Source organism: Eimeria maxima, genomic scaffold (genome assembly GCF_000499605.1).
Source record: "Eimeria maxima Weybridge genomic scaffold, Emw_scaff118, whole genome shotgun sequence".
Classification (NCBI taxonomy): domain Eukaryota; phylum Apicomplexa; class Conoidasida; order Eucoccidiorida; family Eimeriidae; genus Eimeria; species Eimeria maxima.
Genome location: NW_013564197.1, coordinates 47387 through 58032, shown reverse-complemented (window position 1 = coordinate 58032; position 10646 = coordinate 47387). Strand labels below are relative to the sequence as shown.

Below are 10646 nucleotides of genomic sequence, written 5' to 3'. Positions count from 1 at the left end.
ATATTTATTTATTTATTTATATATTTATATTTAATCATATAATCTTCTCTAATAAGACTCGTTGACTCAAATAAATAAATAAAATAAATAAATAAATAAATAAATAAATAAATAAAATAAATAAATAAATAAATAAATAAATAAATTAGCAATCCTCCCTAATAAAGTTCCATTGTGGATGTTTGAATACACTTGGTGAATCTTCTTGACAAAATAATTCTTTTTTTAATAAAAAGAGAGAAAAAGGAGAAAAAGAGGGAGAAAAAGAGGAAAAAGGAGAAGAAGAAGAAGAAGAAGAAGAAGAAGAAGAAGAAGAAAGATTAGCTAATGTATTTATATCTTGTTGAATTAAATTAATAAAATAATTAATTTTTTTATTTAATTTATAATATTTAATTGATGAATTATTATTTCTTTGTGGTTTACTATGTGTAAAATTAAGAAAAACATAATTATTAACAAAAGAAGCCCATTTATTAATAAATAAATAATTTTAATAATTATAATTATTATTATTATTATTTATATTATTAATAAATATATTTTTTAATCTATATAAATAATCATAATATATAAATCTAACTCCTAATTTATATAAACAAGCAGCAGGATTTAATTCACTAATATTTTTATCTCTTAGTTAATGGTGTCCATACACCACAAGATCTTCAATTAATTTAATTAAATAATCTGCTTCTTTTTTATTTATTTTTTTTTTATTTCTTTTCTTTTTTTTTATTGTATTATCTATTTCTCTTATTATACTTACTAATCCTCCATGCATTACTGGCATATTTAATCTATGTAGACTAAATTTACGAGGAATTACCCCATCAATTAATTTAGGTATATATATTAATGCATGATTATTTATATTATTTTCTTCTTCTTCTTCTCCTCCTCCTGCTCCTCCTCCTGCTCCTCCTGCTCCTGCTGCTGCTGCTGGGGGTTTTGCTGCTACTAATTGAGCAATTTCTGCATCTGCTGCTGCATCTGCATCTGCTGCTACAGATGTTGATGCAAAATAATACCTGTAATACTTCTGCTGCAGCTGCTGCTGCTCTTGCTGCTCTTCTTCTTCTTCTTCTTCTTCTTCGTCATCATCATCATCTAAATAATATGCTGCTAAGGCTTCATCCTTCTCATGTCTACTTGGTGCTGCTGCTGCTGCTCTTGCTGCTCTTGCTGCTGCTGCTAATTTTGCTATTACAGATGATGAACGTAATCTTCCTGCTGCTGCTGATGATGTTGTTGCTGTTGCTGCTGTTGCTGCTCCTCCTCCTGCTGTTGCTGTTATAGTACTAGTTACCATTTCTTCATTAGGTTTTGTTATTGTGCTGCTGCTGCTGCTGCTGTTGTCCTTGCTGCTGCCGTCCTCCCCTGCGTTATCTGTACCTATAGATATCCATTTATCTTCTTCTGGTTGCATGCTCTCTGTGCTGCTGCTGCTGCCCTTGCTGCTCCTGCTGCTCCTGCTTCTGCTTGGATAGGGTTGACCTTTTGCATCTATATCTATCTTTTTCTTAGTACGTCCTGTTGCTGCTGTACGACGACGAGAAGCAGCAGCAGCAGCAGCAGCAGACTTTTTTGTCTGTATAGGGGGGGGAGACATAGGTTTAACCTTTGGTGGTGTCTGCTGCAGCAGCAATTGTCTTAATGAATAAGGAGGACCCATTGCTCCTGCAACTGCTGCTGCTGTTGCTGCTGCTGCTGCTGCTGTTTCTGCTGCTGCTGCTGCTGATGTACTTGGTGCATCTCCTGTACCTGTTTGCTGTGTCTCTTGATTAACAGAAGATAATTCTCTTGGTGGTGCAGCACCATCTGCATCTTCTGCTGCTGCAGCAGTTGCTGCTCCTGCTGCAGCAGCAGCAGCAGCATCAACAACTGCTGTTGCTGCAGCAAGACTAGGATTAGCAACAAGTACCTCAGCTAATGCCATATGTGCTTGGCTAGATAAAACAAAAGAAGAAGGACTTGTTTGCTGCTGCACTGGCAGCAGCAGTGGTATCGGCAGAGGCATCTGTTGTTGCTGCTGCTGCTGCTGTTCCTGTTGCTGCTGCTGTTCCTGTTGCTGCTGCTGCTGCTGCTGTTCTTCTTCTTGTTGTTGTTTTTGTGCAACTTTTGCTGCAGCATAATTCCCTCCTGCTGCTGCTGCTGTAGCAGCACCAGGTGGTGATCGTCTTGTTCCTGTTGCTGTTTGTGTATTTCTTGCTGCAGCAGCACCACCATCAGCAGCAGCAGCAGCAGCAACAGCAGCACGAGAGTCAGTATACTCATAGCCCTCCCCATAGGATCCAGGTCTTGGCCAGAATTTGTATACAGGGGTAACAGGCCGAGTAACAAGGGCACTTATTTGGGGGAAATTGTATATAGCAGCAGTAGCAGCAGCAGCAGCAGCACGAGGTATTCCTTCCTCTTCTGCTGCTGCCATTGCTGCTGCTGCTGTTGTCTCTGCTGCTGCTCTTAACGCTTTTTGAGCAGGTACTGATAATCTTTGTCTTCCTACACCTCCTGCTGCTGCACGTGCTGCTCCTGCTGCTCCTCCTGCTGCTGGTGCTGCACCTTTTCCTTGCTGCATTCCTGCAAGATGTCGTGCTGCTGCAGAGGTTGGTCTTACTGTTGCTGCTATTGTTTTTGCTTGTGCTGCTGCTGCTGCTGCTACTTGTGCTGCTGCTGCTGGACTTATTCGTGGTTGCTGCAGCAGCAATCGGTGCAAATTAGGCATTAATTCTACTGGTGATGATTCTTTCTCTGGTGGTGACTCTCCTCCTGCTGCTGCTCCTGCTGCTCCTCCTGGTGACCCTCCTGCTGCTGCTGCTGATTCTGGTGATCCTGCTGATGATGCTGATCCTGGTGACCCTCCTGATGATAATGTTCCTGGTGAGCTTCCTGGTGATTCTGCTGCTGCTTCTGCTGCTGCTGCTGCTGCTGGTATTCCTGCTGCTAGTGCCTGTTGTAATGGTGATGGTGGGGGTAACATTGGTGATTGTTGTCCTAGTGCTGCTGCTGCTGCTGATCCTGCTGCTGCTACTGATGCTTCTCCGTCTATTAATGATGGTGGTGGCATCAGCACTTGTTCTAGTTCTGCTGCTGCTGCTGCTGCTGCTGCTGTTCCTGCTGCTGGTGGTGCTCCTAGTGGTGCTGGTGGTCCTACTGCTGCTACTGTTGGATGTAATGGTGGTAGTGGGGGTAGCATTGCATGGTGGGGTTGCTGCCCTAGTGCTGCTGGTGCTGCTGCTGCTGCTGGTCTTGCTGCTGCTGCTGGCTGTAATGGTGGTGGTGGGGGTAATGATGCGTGTAGGAATGGTAGATGTTGTGCTGCTGCTGCTGTATGATATCCTAGTGCAGCAGCAGCACCTGTTGCTGCTGCAGCATGTCTTGCTGCACCTCCTGCTGCTGATTGTAATGGTGGTGGTGGAGGTAGCATTACTCGTTGGTATGGCTTCCCTCGCGCTCTTGCTGCTGCTGCTGCTACTGCTGCTCCTCCTCCTCCTCGTGCTACGAATGGTGATGATCTTCCTCGTGGCACTATTGGTACTAATGGTGGTGGTCCTCTTGTCTGTTGTTGCTGCTGTGGTTGTCCCAGTGCTCGTGCTGCTGCTGCTGTTGCTGCTGCTGCTGCTGCTGACATTCCTGGCTGTGGCTGCTGCTGTGGTCCTAGTACTCCTGCTAATAGTGGTCCTGCTGCTGGGTGTACAGTTGGATATTGTGCTGCTGCTGCTGCAGCAGGCGGCGGCATCATCATCTGCTGCTGCGGCTGCTGCTGAGGCTGCTGCTGCATCTGTTGCCCTATAAACTGCTGCGGCTGCTGCATCATCATCAGCTGCTGCTGCTGCATTTGCTGTTGGGGCATCATTATCTGTTGCGGCACTATTTGCTGCGGCTGCTGCTGCTGCATATCTTGCTGCATTATTTGCTGCTGCGGGATCATTTGCTGCTGTTGCAGCTGCTGCTGCATATCTTGCTGCATTATTTGCTGCTGCGGGATCATTTGCTGCTGTTGCAGCTGCTGCTGCATATCTAGCTGCATTAGCATCTGTTGCGGCATTATGTGCTGTTGCTGCTGCTGCTGTTGCAGCATACCTTGTTGCACAATTTGCTGCGGAATTATTTGCTGCTGCTGCTGCTGCTGCTGCTGCTGTTGCATACTAGCCTGCTGCTCTGGCGGCTGCAGGAAATTAAATTCTTCAAAGAATTCTTGTAACTCTCTTTCTTCATCATCATCTTCTTCTTCTCCTTTTTCTATTGACCTTAACTCCATCTCTACAAAGTTAGGGGAAAGGCGGGGGCCCTCAGAGGGCCCCTCAAGAGGGGAAAGCGGGAAAAAAGGACCTATTTCTTGGCATAATTCATTAAATACATCATCAAGAGGAGAAGGAGTTTTATTTTCTTCTTCTTTTGATGGTTGTTGCGCTAATCTTCTTGTTGTATTCCCTCTACGAATACCTTTAAAGAAAGGATTATTATTAGTGCATGCAACAAGCAATAAACGAATAATAAAAGCAACAAAAATAGCTAAAGAAATAAACAGAGCCCTTTGCTGATACTTTTTCTTCTCTTTTCTTGATGATAATATAGATGATAATGATGCACGATGTTGTATGCTTTCTCCCTTCGTGGGGGAGGAGGTGAGCGGGGCATCTAAGTCTCCTGCTACTGTTGCTGCTCCTGTTGCTGCTGATGATGATTCTGTTGTTATTCCTTTGTTATACAAAGGAGTAGACATTGGTAAAAGGCTAGAAAATACCTCCCCCAGCCCACCATGGCGTGAAGTTGAACTACGATCCATTGGCTGCTACCGCGTCTTCAGCCCGTCGTCTGGTCATAATATACGAAATATACCACAAAATATATTATTATAATTGATTTCAGACAATTAAAAAGCAAATAAACAAGAATAGACAAGAAAATTGGTGGTCTATGATCCAAACACTTTTATTCATGAATATTGAATGGGCTCCACACTATAAATACTCGGTGGACAACAACAATCCACAGCAGGGGGGAAGAGGAGAGGAAGAGGAACAAAAACAAATCAACAAAAAGAATTATAATTTATAGTTAATAATAGTAAAAAGGAAAGAAGTCTATTTTATTCCTCTTATAAGATAGCAAGGCCGCTTTCAGCCACCCTACTCGCTTTCTGAATGAACTCGTGCGGCCTTCATCGTATCATGCATCGAGGCCCCGCCTATCATCCATGCTGTCCAGCCACCGCCAGCATATTCATGTTGATTTAGCGACAAAAACAATTCATTTTTATTATAAATTAACTGCTTTTTATGAATACATTTATTATTTTAAAGGGAAGAAGATCGCTTCGCTTTATTGCCCCCCTCCGCTCGTCGGCTGCACGAGAAGACGGATTACAACAACGGACAACTTATTTCCTGCTTCTATTTGAACATAAAATCTACCCCTATTTTCTGCTTTTTTCTTTCCCTTAGTCCTCCGTTGATTAGAAACCAATCTGAATACGCTCCCTCTCCACCCTACTTGTCTACCTGCTAGTGTAATTGTACCCTCCTCCTGTGGGGAACTGGCATGCAACATGTTACACAGTGGGACCAATGCATATCCGCAAAAAATATTAAATATAACACTAAATAAAACAATTAATTAAATAATTTTATCCAATCTAGCCAAGCTGATCACGTAGAAACAAGCGTATTACCCCTCGATCCACAGATCTCGTACGACTCGTGTGACAGAGAGCGTTCGCTCGTATAAGAGTGATCACGAAGTGTACTCAAGTGTAGTTATGTAACTATAATTAGTAAAGGGTTAGTATAATAGAAATTAGACTCTCTACTCAACTTTCAGGCATGTTAAGCACAGCAGCAACGAGAGAGCGAGGGGGTGAGCGAGACAATGACCGCCACGAGTTGCTCTACCCACATACCGTGATTGTACGAACACGGCCCCGCACGCAAAGACAAACAAACCTTTTTTCCTGCTTTCACTAGCTCTGTATATAATTGTAAAAGAATAGTTTTTTTATAGCATTTGTCTACGAAAGGGTTACGAGTAGTTCCCTTTGCCACCCCACCAGCCCAGGTAGATTCTGCTTCCTGCTCAGAACTCAAGACCATTTTAAGAACGACTGGGTAAATATTAATGTATGCATGCATATTTTTGTTATTATTGGATAAAATATCCAAAAGTCACCTTCAGAATTGTGCATGGGTGCCGCTGCATGCATGCATGCTGATCTCGGTGGCAGGAGGAGCTGCAAGACAACGCGTGCAACTTCTTGCGCATATCTTTGTTTCCGCACCAACCCCACCAAACTGTGTTTACGAGGTCACTGTCATGAATTTATAGCAGAAAAGAAACCTCTATTAAGTGGTGTTACCCTTAGGGGAGTTACATACATGTACACATATAAGGGAATAGTCGGGTTGCTGTGGGCAAGGGGAGTGCTTACCCACTATCTGTAAGATTATTCCTTGAGCCAAGAGGACAGTAGGGTATAATAGAGGGTGGGGATATTATGCAGCAAGATTTAAATAGAGGAATTCTCTACACTACCTAATTGAGGACATTTATATAATAAATATCTGTAGGACAAGTAAATATTTGCGCGTACTGACAACACTCGATATACCCGTGTTGCATACCCAACACTCTCTCTACAAGTATATATCTTGCATGCATAGTAAAAAATATAGTTGAGTCCCCCAATATTTCATATAGATGTACTCTTTTTAGAGTTTGCAAATGCATAGTTATTAATGACCTTATTAGGTGGCCAAGAAGAAAAGAGAAGCCATGAGCGACCTGACAAGGGAATACGTCTATACGTGCACACATGAATACTGCGCACCAGCACCAGCAGCGATAAGAATTGCTGCAGCATAATATATATATTTATTAAGCACTTCTTTGGCTATTTATGGCCAACAAATATATATATTTATGCAAATAAATAAAAGCACGTAAGGCAGCAAGGGGCAGGCTGTTCTTCTTGGCCATGTACATTGTACCAATGGCCATCTTCCCTTGCCTTCACTACAATGCGAATTTTCTTCCGCTACTATACCCCACGTCATTGAAGTCACCAAGTTTCTTCGCTCAGCTGTTGCACTAATTTCTTCCTTCCCTTTTTGTCTGTTTGTTTATTTGCATATAATATAATACGTATATTTCCACAGGCGTATTACTAGCACAAAAGGCCTCAGCTAGAAGTTCAGCTATGGCGAAGGAGAAGAGTAGCCAGTAATACATATACGACCTACGACCACGATTTTCTTCAACAATTGGTTAACAAAAGGAAATACATCATGATCCAATTAAACACAGACACTTGTTCGCATATGAGGAAAGAAATAGTAATTAATCAACATATATATATAGCTTCGCTACATCTTCTCATACATTTACATCTAGTTGCCGCTGTACCATCTGTGCTCCATTTCCTCTCAATAAGATCGGAGCACTCCACATATAAGAAGGATACTACGACTTGTATAAATTCATTGTTTATACTATTACCTTTTTGCTGGATATACAAACAATTAATTAATGGTACCCTTCTTCAACTCATAAAAATATCTTTGGTTGCCACGAATAATTGCAGATGTAGCCGGTTGAATATGGAGAAATGCATGCACAAAGCAAGTAATGTCTTTTTGCCTTTTGTTTCTTAATTAATGGTACCCCTTCTTCAACTCATAAAAATATCATTGGTTGCCGCAAATAATTGCAGTTGCAGCCGGTGGAATATGGAGAAATGCATGCACAAAGCAAACAATGTCTTCTTTTCTTCTGTTTTTCTTTCGAACAAAATATAAATTTATATATTTTCTGTTTCTTTTCTCCTTTTTCCTCTAGGGTTGTGAACCTCCAGGCGCTGAGAAACGCCTTATCGTTTCCATGAATTTACGATCATCCTCCCTATATGCATCGAACTCTGGTCTCTTAAAAATTAAAGGAGAAACATTCGCGCAGAATAGAACTCTTTTTATATTCACAAGCTCTAATGGATCTGGCCTCTCCAGCCGCTTGAGCTTTTGTATCGCGAGGGAGATTCGATGTGCCCAAGAACCATAAAAATGGTAATGCCTGATGGCACCTACGAGGGTAGGTATAGGTGGAGGTTTGTGGCTAACCTTTTCTGTAAAAGCTCTCCATGCATTGGGGTCTGGTGTTTGTCCAAGAACTATAAAGGTAGACACAATAATATCCAAGATAACGAATCGTAGACCAAGACGATCGAATGACCGGGTACTCGAATGATACGTCAAGTCGCAACACTGACGAAAATATGCATGCGTTATCAATTCTTCGGCTACGCTCGCCAAATCCCCCATTTCATGTGGAGTTAAGACACTTTTACTTAGGAGGTGATGTGCCCTGGTGATAAAATCCCCTACATCCCTCCTGGCTTGACGACAAAGGGCTGTATTTATGTCAACCATAAGCGAACGGGGAGTGTTATACATTAACCGCCTTGGTAGACGCACAAATGGGTGGCCATTTAAGACTTGTGGAGCTATACCCAGTAAAACTGGGAGATTCGTGGGTGTCGTTTGGCTTGATCCAGGTGCTCCGTGGGTCTGCTGTAATGCTTGCTCTGCTGTTTCAGCTCCTCCACTGAAAACTGTCAGTAAATTTGCAAGTGCCGGTAGCTCATGACCCGGTGTCCTTCCCTTTTCTTGCGATGTAGCAGAGGGAGCGCCAGCAGCAGGAGCCTCCTGCGTGGCTGGTGCGCTTGCTGCTGTATCAACTGCAGCAATAGGCACACCCCTCTCATCCCTTGGTACCCCTCCAGATGCAGCACTAGGAGTTTCCAAAAGACTCATTGCCTTTTGCCGAAGTGTCTCAAGTGAGATAACATGGGGTGGCGGGAGTGTCGCGGGTATCCAAGGGCGTGGTGCTGCTGGTGCTTTTGCTGCTGCAGACGGAGGAGGAGGAGGAGAAGGAGAAGAGGAAATAGAAATAGGAGAAAGAGAAATCGGCTGTTTGGAGGTGCTGGGCTGGCCTTCCCCAGATGTTACAGATAAATCCATAGCGATCCAATCATCCTCTTGCAAGGGCTCCGAGCTATACGTGGAAGGTTCCAACGGTTCCTGCTGCTGTTGCTCCTGCTGCTGCTGTTGTTGCTGTTGCTCCTGCTGCTGCTGTTGTTGCTGTTGCTCCTGCTGCTGCTGTTCTTTCTGTTGCTCCTGCTGCTGCTGTTGTTGCTGTTGCTCCTGCTGCTGCTGTTGTTGCTGTTGATCCTGCTGCTGCTGTTGTTGCTGTTGCTCCTGCTGCCGCTGTTGTTTCTGTTGCTCCTGCTGCTGCTGTTGTTTCTGTTGCTCCTGCTGCTGCTGTTGTTGCTGTTGCTCCTGCTGCTGCTGTTGTTGCTGTTGCTCCTGCTGCTGCTGTTGTTGCTGTTGCTCCTGCTGCTGCTTCTGCTGCTTCTTTGGTGCATCCGACTGAGTGTCCTTCCTTCGCTTCCGACTCACCCGCATGCGTTGTCTTTCGACTGGCTCCGGCGTTATCCCCTTTTCTTTCATTCGTTGTAATAATAAAGTCCTAAGCTTCGGTAATGACAACAGCTCCTTCCTTTCCTTCGCTCGTCGCCTTCCCCGCCGCCTACTGCGCTTCTGCGAGGAAGACGGCTGCTCCGGTTGCTGTTGAGGCGGAGGCGGCTGCTGCGGCTGCTGAGGCTGCTGTTGAGGAGGAGGCGGCTGCTGCGGCTGCTGCTGAGGCGGAGATGGCTGCTGCAGCGTCGGTCCTTCAAGCAAATACCTCAGAAAAGAGAAATCAGACGGTTGTTGCGGCTGCGGGATGTAGACCGGCGGTAACACAGGGGGATAACTAGAGAAACCAGACGGTTGTTGTGGCTGCGGGATGTAGAGCTGCGGTAACACAGGTAACACAGGGGAATAACTAGTGTAGAGTTGATACTCATCCCGATATTGTGTGTCTTGCTGCTGCATAGGTTCTTGCAGCATAGGGTCTTCCTCCACGGGCACAGCTTTCTGTGGATCTGTAGGAGAGTGTCGTTCATCACGGTGAAGATTCAGCAGTTCGGCGGCTGCAAGAAGCTCGTCTGGTGACCGCCTGTGGGTTGGAGCCACTGGCCCGCCAGAAGTAAATGGTGGAGTTCCAGGCTGTTCTGTCTGTGGCAACCCTTGAGTTGCGTATAAACCTGGCTGAGCTGCAGAGGGTTGATGGTGATAGGGTTGCTGCTGTTGCTGCTGCGGAATACGTCCATCATCACCGGTACCCCTTGTTGGAGCTCTCGCCGACCATCTCTTTTTCAGAGGAAGCTGCCTCTCCCCTTCACCAGGAAGACTGGGCATATGCACTCTCTGGCGTTCCTGGTCATCATCATCATCAGAACTGATGACGCAAACGTCAATGGCTGAGTCACTATCTTCTCCGCTGGCCAACCTACGGGTTCGGAGTCCTTGGAGGACTCGTGCTTGACGAACTCGAGAACATAAGAGAATAAGAACAACTATTGCCCCAATAGATGCTAATGATGCAAGAAAAGCACGCCAATAGGAAGCAGAACGATAAGGTTTAGGCGTCCGATGAATCTTCCCTAAGGGTTGTTCGAATATCGATCCCACAATTGGCAACCCCGAATCAGCATAGGCTGATACAGTGCTAGGAGTTGCATTTTGCTGAATAATATTTTGCCCCTCAGGCAT

At 44.5% G+C, this 10646-nt stretch overlaps 2 protein-coding genes across 2 annotated transcripts; both read right to left on the bottom strand.

Moving 5' to 3' along the window:
* Nucleotides 1-829: 829 nt before the first annotated feature.
* On the bottom strand, nt 830-4261 carry EMWEY_00015050 (hypothetical protein; the record flags this gene model as incomplete). The annotated part of the gene is made up of 1 exon (XM_013479507.1): nt 830-4261. A coding segment is annotated over one exon (3432 nt), but the record flags the coding sequence as incomplete, so codon positions are not given.
* A 3568-nt stretch (nt 4262-7829) lies between these two features.
* Nucleotides 7830-10646, bottom strand: EMWEY_00015040 (hypothetical protein; the record flags this gene model as incomplete). Its single annotated transcript, XM_013479506.1, has 1 exon — nt 7830-10646. One exon carries the CDS (start codon nt 10644-10646, stop codon nt 7830-7832), a length of 2817 nt encoding a protein of 938 aa, XP_013334960.1.